This window comes from Sus scrofa, chromosome 5 (assembly GCF_054392235.1).
Source record: "Sus scrofa isolate SSC_HxYL_T2T_F1_AM1 chromosome 5, Sscrofa_HxYL_maternal_Yorkshire_Landrace_v2.0, whole genome shotgun sequence".
NCBI classification, from domain to species: Eukaryota; Metazoa; Chordata; class Mammalia; order Artiodactyla; family Suidae; genus Sus; species Sus scrofa.
In genome coordinates, this window is record NC_139387.1 from 85,108,884 (window position 1) to 85,132,356 (window position 23,473).

The 23,473-nt window shown below is 50.3% G+C and overlaps 1 protein-coding gene and 2 long non-coding RNA genes across 4 annotated transcripts; 2 read left to right on the plus strand and 1 right to left on the minus strand.

Annotated features, from left to right (window-relative positions):
• Nucleotides 1-15: 15 nt before the first annotated feature.
• Nucleotides 16-9,670, plus strand: LOC110260775 (uncharacterized). The gene is made up of 3 exons (XR_002344182.2): nucleotides 16-96; nucleotides 7,459-7,663; nucleotides 9,104-9,670. It is a non-coding gene; the product is annotated as an uncharacterized LOC110260775 (long non-coding RNA).
• Nucleotides 5,760-23,365, minus strand: ENDOU (endonuclease, poly(U) specific). Of its 2 annotated transcripts, none has more exons than XM_021092594.2 (10): nucleotides 23,189-23,365; nucleotides 17,454-17,576; nucleotides 15,037-15,108; nucleotides 14,417-14,551; nucleotides 13,603-13,774; nucleotides 12,535-12,734; nucleotides 9,274-9,387; nucleotides 8,604-8,710; nucleotides 7,533-7,675; nucleotides 5,760-6,910 (listed from the first exon to the last, which is right to left on the minus strand). In XM_021092594.2, the coding sequence occupies exons 1-10, from the start codon at nucleotides 23,241-23,243 to the stop codon at nucleotides 6,790-6,792; spliced, it is 1,242 nt and encodes a 413-aa protein (XP_020948253.2). In that variant the 5' UTR covers nucleotides 23,244-23,365; the 3' UTR covers nucleotides 5,760-6,789. The 2 variants fall into 2 exon arrangements, with proteins under 2 accessions (XP_020948253.2, XP_084813420.1); XM_084957294.1 differs by lacking the exon at nucleotides 23,189-23,365 and adding an exon at nucleotides 20,067-20,496.
• Nucleotides 12,544-14,365, plus strand: LOC146403496 (uncharacterized). Its single transcript, XR_014804138.1, has 2 exons — nucleotides 12,544-12,721; nucleotides 14,119-14,365. It is a non-coding gene; the product is annotated as an uncharacterized LOC146403496 (long non-coding RNA).
• Nucleotides 23,366-23,473: the final 108 nt, after the last annotated feature.

A 23,473-nucleotide genomic window follows, 5' to 3' on the forward strand; every position in this document is an offset into this window, starting at 1 on the left:
CCGCCCCGCCCCCTGGAGCCAGGACGGAGCGTGCGCAGAAGATCAGGTGCGCTGAGCCCTCCTCCTCTGGGTAGAATCAGCCTAGAGGATTGACAGGTGTGTTAAAGCAAAATCTGACTCTGCCTGCTTCCAGCTTCACAGTAGGTAATCCAAAAACTGCAGCATCATCCTGGCCTGTTCTGATTCCCCACATAATAATAACTTGAATAATGCTTTGGATCGCTCCCACTGTTATCCCTAATATTTGCCTTGCTGGTTTGTAACCGTATTTTATCACTTTTGTGCATATGAAAATCACGTGGGGGAATTCCCGTCGTGGCTCAGCGGAAACGAATCTGTCTAGGATCCATGAGGATGCAGGTTCAATCCCTGGGCTCGCTCAGTGGGTTAAGAATCTGGCGTTGCCGTGAGCTGTGGTGTAGGCCAGTGGCTACAGCACCGATTCAACCCCTAGCTTGGGAACCTCCATATGCCATGGGTGAGGCCCTAAAAAAAAAAAAAGAAAGAAAATCATGTGGGAAAGTTACTGTTTCTCTACCATGTACAGGCTATGGTACCTATACTAATTTTGCAGGGTTTTTTTTAATCTTTAAGTACTTGTATTTGGCAAATCTGTTCTTCAGTCTGACTACCTTGCACTTTTGCAAGTAAATTCCTTCCTTTTCTAAGTATCTATCTCTGAATCTTTCTTGGACATGTGTCAGTATTAAGATCTATCTTTTGATGTGCCCTAGCCACTAAGTGAAAAGAACATGAAGCTTTTAACATTATGTGCTTCTGCTTCCTGTGTGAGTGAACTTACATTTTCATGGCAAGTCTAAAACTGTAAAACAGGAGTTCTGGTCGTGGCTCAGTGGTTTATGAACCCGGCTAGTATCCATGAGGACGCAGGTTCAATTCCTGGCCTCAGTGGGTTAAGGATCCTGCATTGCCTGAGCTATGGTGTAGGTCACAGACGTGGCTCAGATCCCATATTGCTGTGGCTACAGCTCTGATTAGACCCCTAGCCTGGGAACTTGCATATGCCACAGATGCAGCCCTAAAAAGCAAAAAAAAAAAAAAAGTATAAAACAAAATAAAATTGTAAAACAAAAATAATTTTAAAAGCCCGTGAAAACAGACAGAAACAAATAAACCTTTCCATCTAAAATAGCCCTATAATTTTTTTTTTTTAGCTTTTTTTAGGGCTGTTCCTGCAGGATATGGAGATTTCCAGGCTAAGGGTCGAATCAGAGCTACAGCTGCCAGCCTACGCCACAGCTCACTGCAACGCCAGATCCTTAACCCACTGAGCAATGCCAGGGATCCAACCTGCAACCTCATGGTTCCTAGACAGATTCGCTAACCACTATGCCTCAACGGGAACTCCTAATGTGGTAATGTTTCCATTTCCTTTTCATCTGTATATGTTTTTATATTTAAAGTGGGTTTCTTGTTACAACATATAATTGGGTCTTATTTTTGTTTTTGTTTCATTTTGCTTTTTAGGGCCGCGCCCACAGCATATGGAAGTTCCCAGTCTAGGAGTTGAATTGGAGCTACAGCTGCTGGCCTACACCACAGCCACAGCAACATCAGATCAAAGCTGCATGTGCAACCTACACCACAGCTCTTGGCAATGCGGGATTCCTGACCCACTGGGCAAGGCCAGGGATGGAACCCACCTCCTCACAGATGCTAGTCGCATTTGTTTTCAATGCACCACAACAGGAACTCTTGGATCTTGTGTTTTAATTTACTCTGAGAGTCTCTAACTTTAATTGGTACATGAAGAACATTGACATTTAAAGTGATTACTGATATAGTTGTATTAATATCTACCATTTTCATTACTGGTTTCTTTTTGTTGCCCTTGTTCTTTGTTCCTATTTTGTCTTCTACTCTTTTTTCTGCCTTTTATGCTTTTGAGCATTTTATATGATTCCATTTTCTCTCCTTTCTTAGCATATCAGTTATACTTTTTTAACTTTTTTTTTAATTTATTTTTTTTCCACTGTACAGCATGGGGACCAAGTTACACTTACAAATATACATTTTTTTTCCACCCTTTGTTCTGTTGCAATATAAGTTTTTTTAACTTTTTTTAATGGTTGCCATAGAGTTTGCAATATATATATATACTCAGCTAAACCATGTGCACTTGCAAATATCACTGCCACTTCCTGGATGGTATGAGTACTTTATAATAACAAATTAATCCTAATTCTTTCCTCCCATCCCTTGTACCTGTCACTCATTTCATATATGTGTGTGTGTGTGTGTGTTTATATATAGATACACACATACATGCATACATACATGCATAAGTATGTATCATCAAATATATTGTTATTATTATTATCTTGAACAAACTGTTATCAATTAAGAATCAGAAAAATGAAAGTTTTTATTTTGTCTTCACTTATTCCTTCTTTGACACTCTTCCTTTCTTTACATAGGTCCATGTTTCTGACCTATATTAGTTTCCTTCTCTCTAAAGAACTTCTGCTAACATTTCATGCCAAGCAAGTCTACTGGCAACAAATTCCCACAATTTTCGTTTACTTGAAAAAGTCGTTATTTCTCCTTCACTTTCCTTTTGAAGGATAGTTTGCAGGGTACAGATTCTAGGTTGGTGAGGGTTTTCTCTCAACACATTACATATTTCCTTCCTCTCTCTTCTTGCTTATATGGTTTCTGAGAAGTTAAATTTAATTCCTACCCTTGTTTCTCTATAGATAACGTGTTTTGTTACCCTCTGACTTCTTTCAGCATTTTCATCTTTGATATTCTATAATGTGAAAGTGATATGCCAAGGGGTAGTTTTTTGTTTGGATTTATTCTGCTTGGTGTTCTCTGAGCTTCCTGGATCTGTGGTTTGATGTCTTACATTAATTTGGCGAAATTCCCAGTCATTATTGTTGCAAATATTTCTTCTATTCCTTTTGCTCTTTCTCCTCCAGGTATTCCCATTATGTATATGTTACCCCTTCTGTCATCCCACAGCACTTGGTAATGTTCTGTTTTTCTTAGACTTTATTCGCTTTACCTTTTGGTTATTTAAGATTCTATTGGAGTTCCCGTCATGGCTCAGTGGTTAACAAGTCCGACTAGGAACCATGAGGTTGCGGGTTCGATCCCTGGCCTTGCTCAGTGGGTTAACGATCCGGCGTTGCCGTGAGCTGTGGTGTAGGTTGCAGACGTGGCTCGAATCCTGCGTTGCTGTGGCTCTGGTGTAGGCCAGTGGCTACAGCTCCAATTAGACCCCTATCCTGGGAACCTCCATATGCCACGGGAGCAGCCCGAGAAATGGCAAAAAGACAAAAAAAAAAAAGATTCTATTGAACTATCCCCAAGTTCAGAGATTCTTTCCTCAGCAGTCCAATCTACTAATGAGCCCATCAAAGGTATTCTTCATTTCTGTTAAGTGTTATTTTATCTCCTGCGTTTCTTATTGATTGTTGTATGATCGGGCCACCCAAGATGGCTGCCTTCTTGCTTTCTGTACATCCCCTGCTCTCCCTGCCTTACCTACACCCTATTCTCATGACTGATTTCCTTCTTAATCATAGAGCCTAATTAGTAAATGTCTACTACATGCCCCAGGTCCCAGCTACTAATTGTTCTAATCTTTAGATCACAGTGCCTCCACTATGATGGTTTATCAGAAGGGCGGTGAGGGGCATGCTCTATAATTGGTATCCTCCCTCTCCCACATCCCCCCTACCCCCTTCAGTAGTGAAGACCACTGCCATGTCCTGTCCACTCTCTGTTGCACCACACAAGACCTTGCTTCAAATAGGTAAGCTCCCCCATCCATTAAACCATTGATATTTCTGTTGCTGACTTTGGGCTCTTTCTTTGGTCTTGAGGCTGGGCAAGTACAGGGTTGGCAGGCCAGAGTGAAGCCCAACAATTATTTCCTAGAATATCCATCTCTTTGCTTACACTGCCCATCTGTTCTTGCATACTGCCTGCTTTATCCGTTAGAGCCATTAGCATATTAATCATAGTTGTTTTAAACCCCTAGTGTAATTCCAGCATTCCTGCCATGTCTGGTTCCAATGTTTGCCCTATCTCTCCAAATTGTGTTTTTTGCCTTTTGGTATGGTTTGTAATTTTGCAAGCAGATAGTGTGGAGAATCCACAGAGAAAGAAAACTAGATGTGGCTTCTTTTTTTTTTTTTTTTTGGCCATGCCCACAGCATGTGGAAGTTCCCCCGGCCCAGGGATCAAACCCGACCCACAGCAGTGACCCAAGCCCCTACGGTGACAATGCCAGATCCTTTACCTGCTGCATTACAAGGGAACTCTCATACCTTTCTTAACAGGAGAGAATCCATTTGGGGCCTAAGCCATTTTGTAATCGAAGCCTGGCCACCACGCTTACCCTCGAACAGGCCTCAGTTATTAAAGATCTTAAGGGAACAAAATAATGCAGCAACAAATGACTTACCTGGCAAGAAAAATAACAATAGCAAAAGTAGTATAGCAGGTATAAAGATTGCTAGTTCTATTACAGTGGTAAAGCTTAGCCTGAAAAGCTCAGCCACCACATCCACTGATACCTAAAGGATGATGATGTTGGCCTTTTCTGACCCCGACTTCAATCAGCTAAAGCTTGGGCTTTAGTTGATAGCCCAGCCCCCTTCATGAATATGCATGTCCCTTTAGTTTAAAACTGCCCCAGTTTTGCTGTTCAGGGAGGCACTGCTTTGGGAAAGATCCCCAGTGTTCTCCTAATTTGCTGCAAGGTCATGAATCCTTTCTTCTCCGGGTCTTTGGCTTGGTTGTGTCTTTTGGCTTAATGCCCACCAAGAGGTGAACCCAGTTTTCAGGTAGCAATTTTTTCTTGGTAGCCAGACATGATATACCAGAAAAATGAAGTGCTGTAAGTGGGTCTTTAGTAGTGTTGTGGTGAGGTGTGAGGGGAGGGAAAGCCTTCTGTAGTCCTTTGTGGGTCTGTCTTTTATGCAGCCTGTGCCTCTGTCCTGTGAACTTCAGGTTTTTTCTCCCCCTTTCTGTGGAAAGGATGGCTAGAGTGGACTGGAGTTGGGTCTTTTTTCCCTTCCCCAGTCAGTTAGGCTTTGATTATAGTCCAGCTGGTTAGGCTCTGGCTACTTTCCCTTGAGGGCACACTTTCTTAAGAAAGACAGAATGTTCTGGAGGATTTCATATTTCTTTTCGCATGACTAAGGGGAGTTTGCTCATGTGTTTACTATGGGAGCCTGGTGGAGCTCCTGGAGGTAAATCCCACACCATTGTGAAGGCTTCCCATGACTAGATCCCCTCAAGTTTTTAACTCGCAGGGCCATCTGAACCTCCGGCAATTCATCAATGCCAGTTCAGGTTTTCCTACCCCAGCATGGTTTCTGCTCAAGCGTCTCTATTCCAGTGAGCGGTGTCTTCCAATATTCACCTATCTTTCCAATCTTGAGGGCAGTAGTGTCTTCTTACAGATCCAAGAAGAATTGTTGGTTTTTCAGTCTGGTCAGTTTTCACTTGTTATCAAGTGGTGACTTCCAGGCTCCTTATATGTGGAACCAGAAGCTGGGAGGGCACTCCTTCCACTCTTTACATTACAAGTCCACCAGGACCTATTCTCTCCAGATCTTAGCTAGAGAGACTTGGTGAGTCCTCAGGAACTTGACCAAGATATGACATTCCCCAGGTCATCCTGAAGCGCCGCCAAAGCTAGAAGCATCACTCCCAGCCCAGCTCCACAGGAAAGGTGGGAAGACAGACAGTTGAGGGGGCCAGATGCCAAGAAGAGACAGATGTCAAGTTTTCTTAAATGACTTTAATTGGAGACTCAAGCCCTCCAAACCATAGTTCAAGTCTCGCTCTGTGGGACAGCATCTGGTGCCCAGGAGGGTTAGGGGAGAAATGCGTAATTGAGGTTGAAATAGGGAGCCCCAGTCTCCTTGTCTTCCATTCTAGAACTTATGCAAATTATGGCTGCTGAATAAGACTTAAAATAATTATTAGTGACATCAAGCTACAGGTTGCTTTCTTCTTCTGATGAAAAATCTTCCTCCTATGGGCGGAACTCTTTCACAAACTATTTGGAATCAAAATACAGCTCTGTAACTGTGCTAAATATCTACAAGCAGGAAGCTTCTGGATGCAGTTACTGAACTGACTGCTGACTGCAAAAAAAGCAGGTCCACTCCCACCCCCTCCCCAGTGTACTCACTGCACCACCCATTACCCTCTCCAGACCCCGTTCTGAGAGGATCTAAACCCTAGAAAAGACCAAAGACCCACCCTTGACTCCCAGGGCCTAATTTCTTTAAGGCCCCAGCATAGGGGAGAATTAGTTTGTAGAGCTGTGTACAATAACAGCCACTGTAAATCTTCAATTCTTAACAGCTGTTCTTCCTAAGAACAAGTGAAAACACCTTCACAGTAAGAATGTGATCAGGTTTGCCTTTTCATCAACCCCCGAAAGAGGAATGGGGCAAACCCCTTCCCTTTGCGTTAGAAGGAAGCACGAGACCTGGAGAGGTCAAGGACTTAGTCAGGGTTCCACCTCCCATCAAGGCAAAGAGCCACCGAGGCTGGCTGCTTTAAATCCACAGAGGAAGCAGTCTGCCCTGCGAAGGCATCGGAGTCCCACCTTCTGTCAGGACTGTTTCCAAATTGCTAGAAGACAAAGATTAGTTTCTCTAATTTGCATCTTTTCTCTCTTTCCCATGTGGGCATTTCCCTCCCAGTCTCCTTCAACCCCTCCCCTCCAGAGCAGAGCAGATGGCCTCTCAGCCCTGCAAGAGCTCTCGCTGCCCCCATGCCCCTTTCTAGCTCGAAGCTTTATTGGGTGGAAGACACCACGTAGGCTGTGGCGATGTACTTCTTGCCGTTTCCGTAGGTTGACTTGTCCCAGGTATAGGTCTGGATGGCCAAGGGATGTCCACCCAGGCTTAGTGAGCACCTGTGGAGAAAGATCACCAGATCATAGGGACCTGCTTCCCTCCACCTCTGTCCCCAGGCTGGAAGGATCAAGTTCAACCCACAGAAGGGCTCCACCCTGTCTTTAAGGGCCTACAAGGGAGCTGCCACTGCCCTTCAGCCACTGCCTCCAGCTCCCCACATTCAGGGGGCCCTTTCAAAATCTGTCTATTTTCCATCTTTTTTTTTTTTTAGGCCCACACCTGCAGCATATGAAAGTTCCCAGGCTAGGAGTCAAATTGGAGCTGCAGCTGCCAGCCACAGCCACAGCCACAGCCCACATGGGATCCAAGCCACATCTGTGACTTATAGTACAGCTGTGGCAACACCAGATCCTTAACCCACTGAGCAAGGCCAGGAATCGGACCTGCATCCTCATGGACGCTAGTCGGGTTCTTAACCCACTGAGCCACAATGGGAACTCCCTAACTCTTTTATACACTGAGGTCCTGCATAGGATTGCACGTGGTGGGGAGAGGGGGTGGTTCTGCTGCCGAGATGAAGGGTAACAGCCACTGATGTAATCAACAGCCTCAGGCTCCGAGTGAGAAAACCAAGACCCAGAATGGAGATTTGTCCGAGCCCTCGGAGCCACTGAGACTTACACTCTGCCTGGCCTGGCGATGAAGCACAGGGAATAGAGGGCGAACTCAAACTCAGGGCTGCTGCCGATGAAAGCTGAGCCCACTTCCTTGTAGTAGCCGTCCCAGTTGAACTGCATGGCCAGCACATCAGGGTAAGAATCCCACTGCGGAGGGAAGAGCAAAAACGGGGGTCTGGGGAGGGTCACGGTGTGGAGCTGGACACAGGGGGACTGGGGTTTGTTGAGGGCCCGTGGGGACCTGGGTGAGCTTGCTGGGGAGGCTGGCTGCTTAATTAATTAATTAATTTTTGGCTTTTTAGGGCCACACCCACAGTATATGGAAGTTCCCAGGCTAGGGGTGGAATTGGAGCTGCAGCAACTGGCCTCCACCACAGCTCACGGCAACGCAGGATCCTTGACCCACTGAGTGAGGCCAGGGATTGAACCCGCATCCTCATGGATACTCGTCAGGTTCGTTTCCACCACACCACAACGGGAAGTCTGAGGCTGGCAACTTTAGATCAACAGAGACCCTCTGGCTGGAACTGCCTGGGCACATCTCCCAGGGTGGCCAGAGTCCGCATCCATGTGACCGATGCCAGGGGAGCAGGGACATAAGTGTCCCCTATGGCCCTCATGTGTGGAAAGAAGGACAGTGTATTGCCCCCAAATTATCCCCAGGCCCAGGACAGCCAAGGTTTACTTTTTAATAAAAATATAAGAAGTTTAACTCAGACTGGCCAGACTGAAACTTCAGCTGCCACTGCACTCTAAGGAAATTCAGGCAGCAGGTAATTGCATGTCTTGGGTTTTCCTCTCTGAGGATCCTCTCCCGCCCCCACCCTCCCACCCAGAGAGGGTACCCTCCACCTCCTACACCCTGCATCTTGGGAGCCTTCCCCTTTTGGAAGCATCCTGGCTGGCGAAACAAGCCCTCCAACAAATGGGGAAGTCCTATTTCCAGCGCCCATTAGGCCACCAAGAGGGGCAGGGCTGAGAGACAAGTCTGGCTGTGTGGGCTGCAGAAAGCGGACAGGACGTCTGGGGGGTAACGAGGCTTCTCCAGCCCCGAGGGCCGGCGCTCAGTACCCACAGGCCCATCATAGATGTGGCTGTAATAGTCCACCAGCCCCTCCTTCTCCTGCATGTAGAAGCGGATCCAGTTATGGAAGCCGGTGACCTTGCCTTTTTTGACTTCCCCTGTAATAAACAGAGCAAGGCGATCAGGGCCTCCCCTCCGACCTCCTTCCCCCTCCCACGCCAAGGCTGTCCCCTTCTCCAGTCTTGACCCCAGAGTGTCCACCCCGACTTCCCGGAGTCCCTCACATCCCTGTCACCGCAGGAAGCCCCCTACCCCATTTCCACTCAAGCCCTTGGGAGAGTTCCTTCTCCCGGCTGGCCTGGGACTCATCTGAGATGCTCCTCTAGCCACCTCCCCAGGAGCCAGATTTAGGGTGGGGAATGGGCAGTGTCGTCTTGGGAGCCCCAGGAGCAGAGGGCCATTGAGAGGCAGACATCCGTGGCCTCAAACCCATCTCCCTTCCTACGGGTGCCCCTGGGGAGCCCCGGTATCTGGTCTTCTTTCTCCCTTAGATACTCCAGAAGAGACCGGTCCTCAAAACCGGCCCCCTTGGCCTGGAAGGAGACGTGTCCCACCCTGCGTCTGAACTGGCTAGGCTGCTGCTGCCTCGGAGCTGCCCTGCGCCTGAGGGAAGCGTCTCTCGTCATCCTTTCACCTTTCTTTCCAAGCACAGTAATCCCACCTGAGAAGACGTGTTCAAAGCCACTGGAGTCGCCCTCTTCACTGCCTCTTGAGTACAGCCCAAACCACATGTTTTTCAAGTCGTCGACGAACTCCTGTTCTGAGCTGTAGCGATCTGGAGAGAGGGACACAGAAGACTTAGGAGAGGGGACGGTGGGGCCAGAGCCTGGGAAGCAGGGAAGGGCCGCCTGCTCCAGCTCAAGAGTCATGTGGGGTCAGCGAACAAATGTATTCCATTATTCATTCAACGATGATCAGTGGGGCACCTATTTTGTGCCAGGCCCAAATCTAAAGGCCGAGGCTTTAGCAGGGAATCACAAAGACACGATACCTGTCTTCAGCATTTACACCACCGTGGAGGAGACAAATAATAGGCAAATAAACAATATGATTTCAGGTACGTGCTGCGAGGAAAATAAAGCAGATTCTCCCATGATGACTGGAGATGGGAGTGGGGTAGGGCTCTTCTAGAAAGTCAGATCAGAAAGGCCTCTTTGAGGAGTTCCCGTTGTGGCCCAGTTAAGAATCTGACATAGTGTTTGTCAGAATTCAGGTTCCATCCCTGGCCTTGCTCAGTGGGTTAAGGATCTGGCATTGCTGCGAGCTGCAGCACAGGTTGCAGATGCAGCTCAGATCCTGCTTTGCTGTCTGTGGCTGTGGTGTAGGCTGACAGCTGCACTCCACTTCAGCCCCTAGCCAGGAAATTTCCATGGGCTGTAGGTGCAGCCCTAAAAAGAAAAAAAGAAAAGAAAAAAAGGGCCTGAGAAGGGAGCACTAGTCAGAGACCTGGAGGACAAGGAGTAAGCCTTGTGAAGACCTAGGGGGAAGATTCTTCCAGGAGAAGGAACGGCAAGTGCAAAGGCTCCAGGACACCTTGAGCTAGGGGTTCAAAGGGCTGAAAGTTGATGTGGCTGGAGCACAGCGAGCAGGAGCGAAGGGTGGTGGGAGAGGCGGTCCAAGAGGCAGGCAGCAGCCAGTCCTGCAGGCGGTGGCAAGAAGGTTGGATTTCAAACAGTAACAAAACTGGAAGTTCCCATTGTGGCTCAGCTGTAACAAGCTCGACTAGTAGCCGTGAGGATGCAGGTTCGATCCCTGGCCTCACTCAGTGGGTTAAGGATCCAGCGTTGCTGTGAGCTGTGGTGTAGGTCACAGAAGCAGCTCAGATCCCCTGTTGCTGTGGCAAAGGCCAGCAGCTACAGCTCCAATTCAACCCCTAGCCTGGGAACTTCCATATGTCAGGCATGGCCCTAAAAAAAAAAGTAAGAAAACTATTTTACATTTACTGCATATGTTCTATGTGCAGCCCTGTTTTAAGTGCCTTCAGTCCTCACATTGATTTTTCACATCAGGTTGGTAGTAATTACCCTCAATTTAGAGATGAGGAAACTGAGGCAGAGAGGTTATAGAACCCACACAAGATTGCACGCTTCATGAGAGGTAGACACAGCCCTTGAGCCCAAACGGTCTCGCTCCAGAGACCCATCTCTCAATTCCATCACTTCTTGGGGGTGGGAGAGCCACTGAAGGGTTTTAAGCAGGGGAATTCTGTGATAGGAGCTTTGTTTTTAAAGAATCTTTCTGGCTGTGTAAGGAAAAAGGCCAATGGGCCTATGAGCAGAAGAAGGGACACCAGTGTGGGGGATACCACTCTGTCCAGGGCAGAGGTGGTGGTGGCTTGGATGGAGGCAGCAGCCGTGGGGGAGGGGTGAGAAGTGAGCAGATTCCCAGATAGATTTTGAAGCTGGAAGTGACAGATGTTCCTGGTGGAGGAAAGGGGGATGGGAAGCGGTGAGGTAAACAGAAGAATTGCTCCTGGGCTTTTGGCCTGAGCACCTGGATGAATGATGGGGTCATTTAGGAGCTGGGAAAGACTGAGGAGGGGGCAATTAGCCAGCCAGGTGGAGCTGATGGAAAGGCCATTGGGACCAAGAGAAGGGTCAGGGCCGGGGACCAAGAGAAGGGGACCTGAATAAGGGAGCCATCAAATATCCGTGGTTCACTGCCCAGAATTGTGTGTGGAAGGCACAAAAGAGATACCAGGCACATTCCTTCCTCTCAAGGACTTATAGCACAGTTGGAAAGCAATACTAAAAATACACGGAATAACAGAGAACAGTTTCACATACTGAGTGGCTACCACTTACTGGGTGCCAGGCTTTCCAATGAGTGCTTTACATGCATTAATCCCGCGAGACCCCATTTCACAGAGAAGGTCTGAGGGTCTAATGGCCCAGGGTCATATGCATCCTTAGCGAGTGAAACTAAGTCTCTCTGGCCCAAGGCTATTTTGGGGACACACCCCAAGCCCTTGACCTCCGGAGATACACTGAAAGTCAGCTGTGTGCCAACTGCAGTAGAAGCAGCTTCATAAATTCAGTGGGATCTGAGCTAGAACTCGAAGGATAAGTGGGATTTGGACGGGGACAGAGGTGAAGATGGGGTGGCTGATGGACCAGGGCTCAGTCTCCACCTCCAAGATCCTCTTGTTGTTCACTATAAAGGACACCAGGGGGCGGTGTAGGATCACACCCTCTTCCCAGGGCTCGCTCGAGTGTCACCGGTTTTACCTAAAAACAGGGTTACCAATGCCTAACGGGGCCACAGGAGGATGCAATACAGCAGCGCTGAGCAGAGGCGACCCCACGGCCGGCAAGGGAAGACCTGGACGGAACCACCCCCAGGCAAGGCCCAGCGGCCTGGAGTTCAGGAAAGGAATCTGGCGGACACTCATAAACACGGCCCGTGCCAAGAACTCCTGCGGCCCAAACCTTTTTTGGTCTGATTCAAACGTATCTCTATCTGGAGTCGCTCCAACCAGAACCCTTCCGGGTAGAACGTCCCCCTCCGAACCTGTGTTGATTTTCTGTTGCTGCTTCCCCAGCAAAAACGTGGAGGGGGCCAGCCTCCTTGCTGGACTTAGTGCCGGAGGAGGGAGCAGAGGCAAGAGAGAAAGTGGTGCTGACTCTGAGATCCACTGAGGTGGCAGAAAAGTGCCCTGGGGGAGAGTGGGGCGACTTGTGGCCTTCCGGGAACCCTGAGACTGAGGCAGCGAGTGGGGGGTAAACGAGGTGGCTAAGATGAGGTCCAAAGATAGGGTGGGGGTGGCTTCCAAAGCAGACGGAGGAGTCTTCAGTTCCTGCCTCTGGGCTCCTCTCTGGCCCCTTCCCTGTCCCCGCCCAGAGATACACTGCCCCCACCCCCACCCCCAGCATGGCCAGCTTTGGGCGCAGGGCCTGGGGAAGGAGGCTCCTGCCCCACTCACTCTGCTGGTGGAGGAAGCCATAGAGCGTCTTCATGACGGCCGTGCTCATGATCTCCCTGAGGAAGGTGTCCTGCTCAGCCAGCTGCTGGGCTGTGAAGTGCTCCCCGCGGCCCGTGGCCCGCTGGTAGTTGTTGAGGAGGTTGATGAAGGCTGCGTAGGTCGGCTTGGAGAAGAGCTTCTCATTGACGTAGGTGAAGAGCCTGGGAGAGGTGGGGGGAAGCGCAGTCAGAGGCCTGGATGCTGGACACGGAGCAGAACCCATCCAGGAACGTCCAGATACAGAGGCAGGCATGCGAGGGTTGGGTCAGAGGCTGGGGGGGGGACTTGAGATACTCTTGGGGACAACGCAAGAGGTTGGTCTTTTCTTTTTTGTCTTTTGCTTTTTAGGGCCTCCCTCGCAGCACATGGAGGTTCCCAGGCTAGGGGTCAAATCAGAGCTACAGCTGCCGACCTACACCACAGCTACAGCAACGCAGCATCCGAGTTGTGTCTGTGACCTACACCACAGCTCATGGCGACGCCGGATCCTTAACCCACTGAGCAAAGCCAGGGGTCAAACCCGCAACCCCATGGTTCCTAGTCAGATTCCTTTCCGCTGTGCCACAGCAAGAACTCCTGTGAGGTTGCTCTTTTCTTCCACTCCATTTCTGGGAAGGCCAGTTCTATCTTCAGCCCAGCCAATCCCAGAAGCCCCCCAGTGGGTCCCCACAGGCCCTCAAGATGGCTTTATCTGTCTGTCTCTGGGAGACCTATTTTGTCCCTTTCCCTTTGATCTTGCCTGCCTTGAGGCACCAAAAGAAGCAAAGCCAGGGAGTTCCCACTGTGGCTTGTTGGATTAAGGACCTGACTGTAGCAGTTCTACTCACGGTGGAGATCCAGGTTCAATCCCCAGCCAGGTGCACTGGATTAAGGATCTGGCATTGCCGCAGCTGTGGCATAGGTCGCGGCTGCATCTCGGATTCGATCCCTAGATCCCTGGCCCAGGAACTTTCATATGCTGCAGGTGTGGCCAAAAAAAGAAGCAGCAAAGTGGGGGAGAGATTTTGCAGAGGCACAAATGGAACTCACGGCTCTGGGCAGCGGTCCACTTGGTCTCTGGTCTCCGAGGGCGGGATGCGGTTTTGGCTATTGAGAATGATGTCTTCCTTCTGGGCTTTGTTGGTGTCTGCCCTGTAGATCTTCTCAGAGATGCTCCGCAGCTCCTCCTTGGTGATGGCATCGCCGCTGTGCGAGAAACCCTCTGGGAGGAATTGGGGGAGGGGTATCTCAGAGCCCAAGGGAGGCTGGGGGCATCCTCTCCTGGGAACCTTCCAAAAGCCAGCAGTGGGGGAGAGGGGCTGCAATCAGGCACCCTAGTGATTGCAGGGCAGGGGCCTAGGGCCTAAGCGATCCTTAAAATAGCCCATGGCCTTGCCCACAGAATGTCCACAAAATATCCACACAGCCCCCTGCCTTCTGGAAGGTTCTCTCACTTGGGCGTGAACCCTGGAATGCTTGTGAGAGCAGACTGGTCCCCCGCCCCCGACAGACTTTCTGATTTAATGGGTCTGGGATGAGCCCTAGAGTTTCCGTCTCTTTTCCCAGGCTAGGGGTGGAATCCGAGCTGCAGCTGCCTGCCACCACAGTCAAGGCAACAGGGGATCCCAGCTGCGTCTGTGACCTACTCTGCAGCTTGCAGCAACACCAGACCCTCAACCCACGGAGCGAGGCTGGGGGTCGAACCCGCATCGTCGCGGACACTAAACGACTGAGCCACAACCAGAACTCCGAGTTTCCATTTCTAATAAAGTTCCAGATGCTGCTGATGCTGCTGGTCCCGGGACCACACGTAGAGAGGGTCCTTCTGTCTCTGGGGCTATGCGAAAGGGAGCAGGAGACTGACCATGGCCACACAGGCTCTCGAAATCCTCGCAGCAGTTTCCAAACTCCCGGCAGCGGGCATTACAGTGGCACGGGTGGTGCTTGTCGAAGGCTTCCCAGCAGCGGCCATGGCAGGAGTCGGGTGCGGAGTATAAGTCTGAGAGGACAGGGAGGAGGAGTGTCCCGGGCCGGCCTCTAGGGGTCGCTGCGTCCCGCCGGTTCCCCGCCCCGCCCCTCTGCCTCCCCCGAGCCTCGCTCTCCTGCCGCTTCCTATTAAAGAACTTCAGGGAAGGAAAACAAACAAGCTTCATGGGTGCACGCCCTTCACGGTCAGGAAGTCCTTTCTGGTGCCCAACTCTACTTTCGGGCCTGTTGTTTTTATAATCGTCCCTCTCTAAAAATAAAACCTCAGGCTCTTTCCTGCCTACCCTCCAGGTTACTGAGGGCCCCAGGGGCTTCCTCCCACCCAGACCCTAAGACTCCAGCGAGCCCTCCTCCCCACTGCCAGGTGATGGATTTTTGGGGTCTGTCTGGTTTGGCCTGGGCCTGTTGCCGCCAGCACGGCTGCCCCCCTTCCCTTGTCACCCACTCGAGTCCTGAGTCCTTATCCCAAAGGCCCCCCTTTTCCGAAGGCAGACTCACTGCTGGCTGGGGCCCCCTCAGCCTCTTCCTCCAGCTCCAGGAATGGCTCTGGATCTTTGGGGTCCTCTTCAGCTGTAGGTCAGAGAAGTCAAGTCACCACCTGTCCCCCAGGGGTCCCTCCTCTCTATCCCTGATTCTCAGTCCTCTCGGCCTTGGGGACAGGCACGTGCAGTGGAAGAACCTACAAAACCGGGGCTAGGGTACAATGAACAAGCACCAGGTGGAGGAGAAGAAAAACTGACAATGTGAGACAGAGGGGGATTGAAATCCATTCTCAGAAGGGAAGGAACATCCCCAGGCGACAGCCCTCCCCGCCATGTACCCTGCGGTACTCAGGGTGCTTGTCTGTAAAAAGCGGGTGGGGGCCTGTGGCAGGAGGTGGCCCTTTAGGTGGACGTCTCTGAGGCGGGTATGACTTTTCTGTAATGTAAATTGCTAGGTAAGCAGGCTCCAACCTCAAGGCCAAGGCCCTCGCTTAGGAACAGCCCTCACCTCTAATAACTCCCGGTCAGAGTCAGGGGTGAACTCCTCCCGGGCCTCATGGAATAAGGACTGTTTCCTGAGATACCGACTTCCCTTCTTTCTTCACAGTCGCACTTGGCAATGGCCACAAAGGCTGTGTTTGGAGGGAAGGCGTGTTCAGAAAAGCACATTCCTGTTGCTGCCCCATTTCTTTTTCTTTTTCTTTTCTTTCTTTTTCTTTTTTTCTTTTTTTTTTGGCTACACCTGCAGCATCTGGAAGTTCCTGAGCCAGGGACAGAACCCAAGCTACAGCAGTGACAACACCAGATCCTTAACCCACTGCACCTCAAGAGAACTCCTGCTGCCCCATTCCTTTGCCCCACTCCAGGCTGAGTGACTGCAGCCTTGGCTCTGGGCAGAGAAGGGTGGAATGGGAGTGGGGGTGGGCAGGAAGAGGAAGGGATGCTTCTCTCTCAGCACAGAGTGAAATACATTCCACCCCTCCCCCCACCAAACCCCACTATTACAAGGTGCTTCAGAATGTCACTGCATTAACCAGATAGTGTTATTACCATCACAACCGTGGGGGCAGGTTATTTCTTCAGTCAACAAACATCTGACCCCTTGTTTTCTGCCAGGCTGTGTTTTAAGGGCTGACAATCCACCGGGTTCTTAACTCCACCACATCTTACTCAAAATAGACTTAGGCGAGCTGATCTAGAGTCTCAACCATCATTTATAATATTTTTTTCTATGGGAAAAAGATTGAGTGGCAAATCAGAGACTTAGTGATGAACTGGCTCCTGGGCTGCTTATCATCTCTATCTTAAAATGCCAACCTCATGGTCCCAGGTGACAGGACTTCCCATGTCTGCTGAATGGGGGCCAGGGCAGCAGAAGATGGGGCAACTCTGATTCTGGCATTGAGATCTGGGCCTGGGTTTCCCTACCTAGGCCTGATCAGCTGAACTTCTGCTGGGATGTATGGTGTTTTCCTATAAATTGAATCAGCATTCCTTTGGGTGGAAGCAGCTCTGAGGGCACATGGCTGGATTAGCAGAGCCAGCCACTGTAGACCACTCTTGGGCAAATTAAGAAAAAGTACTCTTTTCTCTCAGCAGACACAGCTCTTCACCAAGACACACAGCTTGGTGAGAGGGGTACAAGAGTCATCTTTGCTCCAACTCACCTTCTCAGCTGGGGGACCTTGTGCAGTGCCCAACCTGCACAACCATGCCAGTGGTCTTGCTGGCCATTGCCTGCCGTGGCTTCAGCTGACCATGTTTTCCAAACTGGGCGTCAGGGCATATAGTTTGACAGTGAATTTAGCAAGGTTTCTGTCACAAAGCTGAAGGTCTGGGAGTCTAAAGCCTTGGAATCACCCAAATGAGGGAATTACTCAAAATGAGCTTTTCAAATGATTCACGTGAAACTTTGTGGTTGGAATAGCAGAGGAACAACTGTCATTCAGGGGTGGAGCAGGTCCCGTTTAACTGCTGGCCTGGGACTGACAGGTTGCAGATGTGCAGCCACTCAGTCCACTGCTGTGATGGTCCCTGTGACACCAGGCAGTCTTCCTGGTGGCATGCGAGCTGGGAAAGTGAGTCCCCTTTTTCTACTTCTGTGAGTAATAACTGACAACTCGTGCTAAAATAATATTCCCCCTCCCTTGCAATTTTTGGAATTCAAGTTTCAAGATATTGTTAATCCTGATAGTTCAAACGGACATTCCAGGAGGATGACATCTGTTTTATTTTAAGCTGGGGTTTTACTTTGGAACATCCTAGAAAAGCCGCGACAAGTGGTGGCCAAAGCCCTGACCCCTGCTCTGCCTGTCGGCGTCTTTTGAGCCCTGCCATCAGTCTGGACCCCCTGGCAGGGGTCCAGCAGGCTGGGTGTGGTCATGGCATCGCTGGCCATGCCTCCCAGACCCGTCTCTCCACAAGGAGCCTCACCGGTACACAGGTATTCATAGTCTTCACAGCAGTCCCCATGCCGGGGACACCGGCGGTCACACTGGCAGGAGGCATCTCGGTCAAATTTCTCATGACAGCGGGATGCACATGACTCCGTTTTGCCTATGGGCAGTTAAGGTCACAAAGTTAGCTCTCTGGGAAGCCTACTCTCCTCATCTGGGTACTCTCCGCAGGAGGGTTCACAGACACAGGCAGGGCCCCACCTGGCAGAGAAGGTCATTGCTGGCTTCCAGGAAGAAAGGCATGCACAGCCACCCAGGCATACATAAGTCTCACCCCTGCCGCCCACCACCCACCACCCACCCCCCACTGACTATTGCAGGGCTCATAATATAGACCCAGGATCACAACTCAGATACCTTTTGGAGTTAGAGCTGTTCCACAAACGAGTCAAGAAGACGTGGGCAATAGGGAGAGGTGGGGACTGTGACAAACTTGGAAACGATGCCCTGCCTGAGCTTGGCAGCCACTAGCAGCTCCAGCCAACTGTTGCCAGGCTGGGATGAAGGCTCAAGTGTTGCCAGAGCCTTCTGTTTTTCAAGAGAAGCCTTAAATTTTATGTGAAGTTTTCCAATTTTTAAAAATCCAGACAGACCAAAGAAAGAGGTCCGTGGGATGGGCGTAGCCCAGAAGCCGCCATTCACCTGTCTGGTAGAGGAGGATGAGTCACCACGGCTCCAAGGGTCCCTCCTGCCCTCTCTCTCTGACCCATCCCCTGCCTCTCATCCTGTCCCTTCTATATCTCCTGCTTCTTTTGTTCGGTCTCCTCTGCACCCTCTTTCTCCCCATGTCACATCTTTCTGTTTCCTCTAGCCTTGGGACTGTGTTTGTATTAGTTTCGCTTAGGGTGGGGAATGAGGCGGGTGTGGGTTGAGAGCTGGGCTTGGGAATAGCATCTGTCATATAACCACAGACCGCATCCCTTGCTCCAGCCAACTGGCTTGCAGAAGCAGGCTTTTGGTCACAAGCGGCATAAGACAAGACATTTTGAAGGAAATGGTACAAACCCACCACCACCCCTAAAAAAAAAAAAAAAAAAAAAAAAAACAAAAAAAAAAACAAGCCCAACACAGCAAAGACAGCAGAGGGGGCACGCCAGGGCAACAGCTGGCTGGGCACCGGTTCCTTCCACCCTGGTCTTTAAGAGTGATAACAGAGTCTTTGTTTCCATTTGAGGTTCCTGAGGTTTGGATTTAGCTGGTATTGGGTTTAGGGTCAGGCTGTGGGTTACAGAGAATGTCAAGATCAGAGGCAGAGTTACAGTTCTACACTGGAATTTGTGACTGGAGAAACTGAAACCTAATTTAGGCCAGGGTTGGGGTTAGTTAGATTAAGAGCGACAGTGAGGATTAGGGCTTGGGTTAATTACTGATAAAATAACATTTTGTGTAGCTGTTTGGGTAAGGAAAGCGGAGTAGGTTTAAAACCACATATGCAGCACAGGGAACTATATCCAGTCTCTTGGTGTAGACCATGATGGAAGATAATACAAGAAAGGGAATGTGTGTGTGTGTGTGTGTGTGTGTGTGTGTGTGTGTATACATATATATATGTATATGTATATATATATACTTTAATAAAAAAATGTTTTTAAAAACCATATTTGGGGTTGAGGAATGTGTCAAGACTAGGAGAGGAGAAATAATCCCAATTTTGCCTTAGGTTAGAATTGAGGTTTACGGAGTTCTCGTCATGGTGCAGCAGAAATGAATCCGACTAGGAACCATGAGGTTTCGGGTTTGATCCCTGGCCTTGCTCAGTGGGTTAAGGATCCAGCGTTGCCATGAGCTGTGGTGTAGGTTGCAGACGTGGCTCAGATCCTGCGTTGTTTGGGCTCTGCCGTAGGCCAGTGGCTACAGCTCCGATTAGACCCCTAGCCTGGGAACTTCATATGCCGCGAGTGGAACCCCAAAAAGCAAAAGAAAAAAAAAGTAATTGAGGTTTGGTTCCAGTTGCAATTTCACACAGGGATAGCATCAAAACTTAGCCTGGATTGGGGTGGAGGTCAGAATTAGGGATACAGGTTTAGTTTCGGGTTTGAGTTCTGGGATTAGGGTTTATACTGAGCCTAAGAGGGGAGGACAGCAGAGAGGCCAGGAACCAGAGAGGCCAAATCGCTCAAGGCTGGAATGCTAGGCCTGCTGCTTCCCGGCTACATGATCCTGGGCAGGTTATTTGACTTTCTGTGCCTCAGTTTCCTTCTCTGTGAAAGGGCGATAATAATAGAGCCCATCTCATAGAATATTCATAAGAATTAAATATTTATTTATTCATTTATTTGTGTCTTTTTAGGGCCGCATGTGCGGCGTATGGAGGTTCCCAGGCTAGAGGTCAAATCGGAGCTGCAGCTGCAGGCCTACATCACAGCCCCAGCAACACGGGATCCTTAAGCCACTGAGCGAGGTCAGGGATGGAACCCACATCCTCATGGATACTAGTCAGGTTCGTTACCACGGAGCCACGATGGGAACTCCCAAATGAGTTAATTTTTGTAAAGCCCTTAGCACAGTGCATGACACACGGTGGTGCCACGTAAGTGTGAGTTAGATAAATGGTGGCGACATTCCATGCCATCTTCAAGGTGGCAAGTACCCAGACTAGCTGGAGCAGTCTTCCCTGTTTCCATCCTTGATCTGGCTGACTCCCCGCTCCTGGGTTTCAGCGGGATCATCCCTTGGGCTGGGGTGTTGGCGCCTTTCTGTTGCGGACAGTTTCCTAGCTGACATCAACTCTGTGAGTCTGTGTTCTTGACATCAGAGAGGTGCCAAGTCCAGGTTCCCCCAGGTCCTGAGGCAACTTCCCATCGAGTAAAGGGCCTCAGCCAGGAAGGTAATTCTCGTGAATTGTCCCTAAAAACGACCAGGTCCAAGGCGCTTGTCCCTCGAGGCCCAGGGGATCTTCTCGTGCATCTTAAATGATGCTCCTTGGACTCAAATGCAAGGCCCCTAAGGAGGAGTTTTCAAGCCAGGGGGAAGGGCTGTGTCAGCTGCCTGCTCGGCCAGGCTGGCAGTACACCCAGAATCTGAAGGGAGAGAATTCAGACAAATCAGGGCAACGTTCTTAATGGGCCAGATCAACAGAGTCCAAAGAAGGGATTCACGCCATTCCAGCAGCTGGCACCCGCTGAGAAGGGGTGAAGTGAATAGTCAGCTCTGTGGAGCTCAGGAGAACACTCCCCACTGGCCCTGGCTGAGTGGACCTTTTCATCTCTGTTCAAGAACTTTGTCCCCAGAAGGAACCCCAGGCCACGGATCCTTCATGTGTCCCTGTAAACCTGATCTGCTTCGAGAGCACCTTGGGATCTGAGTAGGGAGGCGAGGGCTGGTAGGCACCTCCCGTGCTCTTCTGGGGACACTCGTATGGCTCGTCACCCTGACTTCTCACCCCAGTATCTCCTGTTCACACAAATGCTCCATGTGTGCCTCACTCACCAGCCAGGCACTGAATCACTGCTCCAACAACCTTTCAACCCTCGTCTGTCCACCCCATCTCTCTCGTTCTACCTTTCCTCGTTCTGCCTGTCTTATCCCGGAAAGAGTCTCCCTCCATTCCCTGTGAAAAGCTTATCCCCCTTCCCACCACCCCCTCCTCCCCATCCTCACCCCCACCTAACACACTACATTTCTCTGCAAATTTAAAGATTTTAATAAGCCAGAATACCCACTCCTATCTACACTGCCCACCGAGAAGCTTGGTCCCATGCCTGGGTGTCCCTATATGGCCAGTGCTCAGCCCTTCTGATGGTTCAGAGATCCTATGTCTCTGCTTTTCTGGGGGCCCCAGATGCTGTTTCCATGGAGACCTGAGCCAACCAAGAAGATGCCCTTCCAGGACCAGCTTCCTGCCTGAGTTCACTTGAAACAACTGGGTACCTGAGTCTGGTTCCCACACAATTCATACTCCTGCATCTAAGTTCTGAGATGTTGAAGGTTGTTTTTTTGTGGGTGTGTGTGTGTGTGTGTGTGTGTGTGTGTGTCTTTTTAGAGGTGCACCCATGGCACATGGAAGTTCCCGGGCCAGGGATTAAATCCGAGCTGCAGCTGCCTGCCTACACCACAGCCACAGCAACACCAGCTCCAAGCAGCATCTGCAACCTATGCTGAACCTTGAGGCAACGCTGGATCCTTAACCCACTGAGCAAGTCCGGGGATTGAACCTGCCTCCTCACAGACACTATGTCAGGCTCCTAGCCCGCTGAGCCACAACAGGGACTCTTGAGATGTTGGCTCTCTTGGCTGAAGTGTTAGACCTATCATCCACTGGACCCTTACCTTCCCCTCGGCCCCACACCGGCATCAGATCACCATCCCCAGGGGCAAGGGCTCCACCTGCACCTTGAAGCTACTGTTGCCCCTGCCCTCAGGGATGTCCCCTGGGGACCAAACGTCTCCAGCGGCTCTCCTCTCCGGACACTGGGAAGCCCTAACCCCACGGCCTCTCCTTCACACTAAGCTAGAAGCTCTCACGCTGCCCTCACTCTACCACGAGCCTTGCACCACCCGGGCCTGGCCTCTCTGCTGTGGGTGCCCAAGTGCAGGTACCCGAGCCCACCCAGCGTGGGAGGCCTGGGAACGGCTTTCCCCTCCAAAGGCTTTCCACTTAGGAATCCCATTAGGGGTCTTCGTATCCACCATCTGACCGGAAATGATTGCAAGAGTAGATTTTCTATTTAGATAAATCTCTATATAAATAATATTTTATATCAATATATTACATTAATATTTTGTATTAAATTTATTGTCCACATTTTATTAATAGAATATATAATTAATGTGATACAAATGTAAATATATAAATGAATTTATATATATAAATGAATGTTTTATATTTATTTTGATTTATACTCACAACCATGATCAAGGACCCAATCCATGGAGCGCTCACTCCACGTAGAGCGCCTCTTAGACCTTATCTTATGCAGTCCTTACAAGAGCCCTATGTAGGAACAACTGGGGTGGGGTGGAAAGGGAATCCAGCTTGGATTCTCTCTTCTCTGGGCAGAGGAGGACTCTCCTCACACCCCTCAGCTCAGCCCCCTCCCTCCGCACCCTTCCCACTCACCCATTAACCACCTATTAACACCTCAGCAGCAGCACCTGCCAGCTGCCAAACAGGAAGCGGCTCCTGTCCTCACCTGCCATCCCATCCCCGGACCGCTAGGACCTTTCTCTGCTTCAGTTCCCCTAATGCAGGACGAGACCCGTTCCTCTGACCACTTATGCAGCCCCCGAGAGCACGCCGCCTGCCTCCTGGTCAGGTGCTCTTCCAGGTTCCCCCTCCTAAGTCTTTACTCAGAGAAAGCTCCCAGCCCAGACAACTCACCCATCCCCGGGCAGCAAAGGAAGGGATCAAGGGCAGCCAGGCCATTCAAACCCAGTCACTCACAGCCCATCTTTAGACCATACAGTGGTCCCAGGAAAAAACAAAAAGACAAAACAAAAAAAAAAAGCCTTGCTAAGGTCAAAAGTCAGGTTGGACGAAGGGATGCTTGGGGCTCGTCTTCCAAAGTGGCAAGAAGGGGCTTCCATGACATTCGTCCACCAGTTGCCCTGAGGAAGGCAACTCCTTCCTCAGACCAGGCCAAGTCGAAGGTGTCCATGGCATCAGGACAGAGTGGCCCTCCCTTGTCTCTCTACCTTCACCCTCTACCAAGTCCCTCAACTCTCTGCTGCTTTTCGCAGGACCCCCTGTCATCCCCACCAGTCGTGACTTACCTGCCCAGGCCAGGCCGCAGAGCATGGCCACTATCAGGGGGACACAGGCCCTCATGATGTCCAGCTGAAGGCCACAAGGGGGTTGGCAGTTGGACTTTCACTGGCGTCAATGTGAATGTCACTGCTCCCACAAGAGCCTTATTACCCAGGCGGATCCTTTTAAAGACATCAGAACTTGTGGATCTGGTGCCTCCAGATCCTTCCAAGAAGAAAAAGGGGAGGGACCCCAGATGGAAGGAGGCGGAGAGGGGGTGGGACCCTACAGCTGTTTGAAGACAGGGGCAA

What these genes read in the sequence shown, in the direction of transcription:
- ENDOU (XM_084957294.1), bottom strand. Translation starts at nt 20,145, where the DNA reads ATGATCCCGCTGAAACCCAGGAGCGGGGAGTCAGCCAGATCAAGGATG. An exon ending in GTGGACCGCTGCCCAGAGCC is followed by an intron (nt 12,735 to 13,602) that starts GTGAGTTCCATT and finishes CACCTCTCCCAG; the next exon opens with GCTCTTCACCTACGTCAATG. An exon ending in CTTTGAACACGTCTTCTCAG is followed by an intron (nt 8,711 to 9,273) that starts GTGGGATTACTG and finishes TGTTTATTACAG; the next exon opens with GGGAAGTCAAAAAAGGCAAG.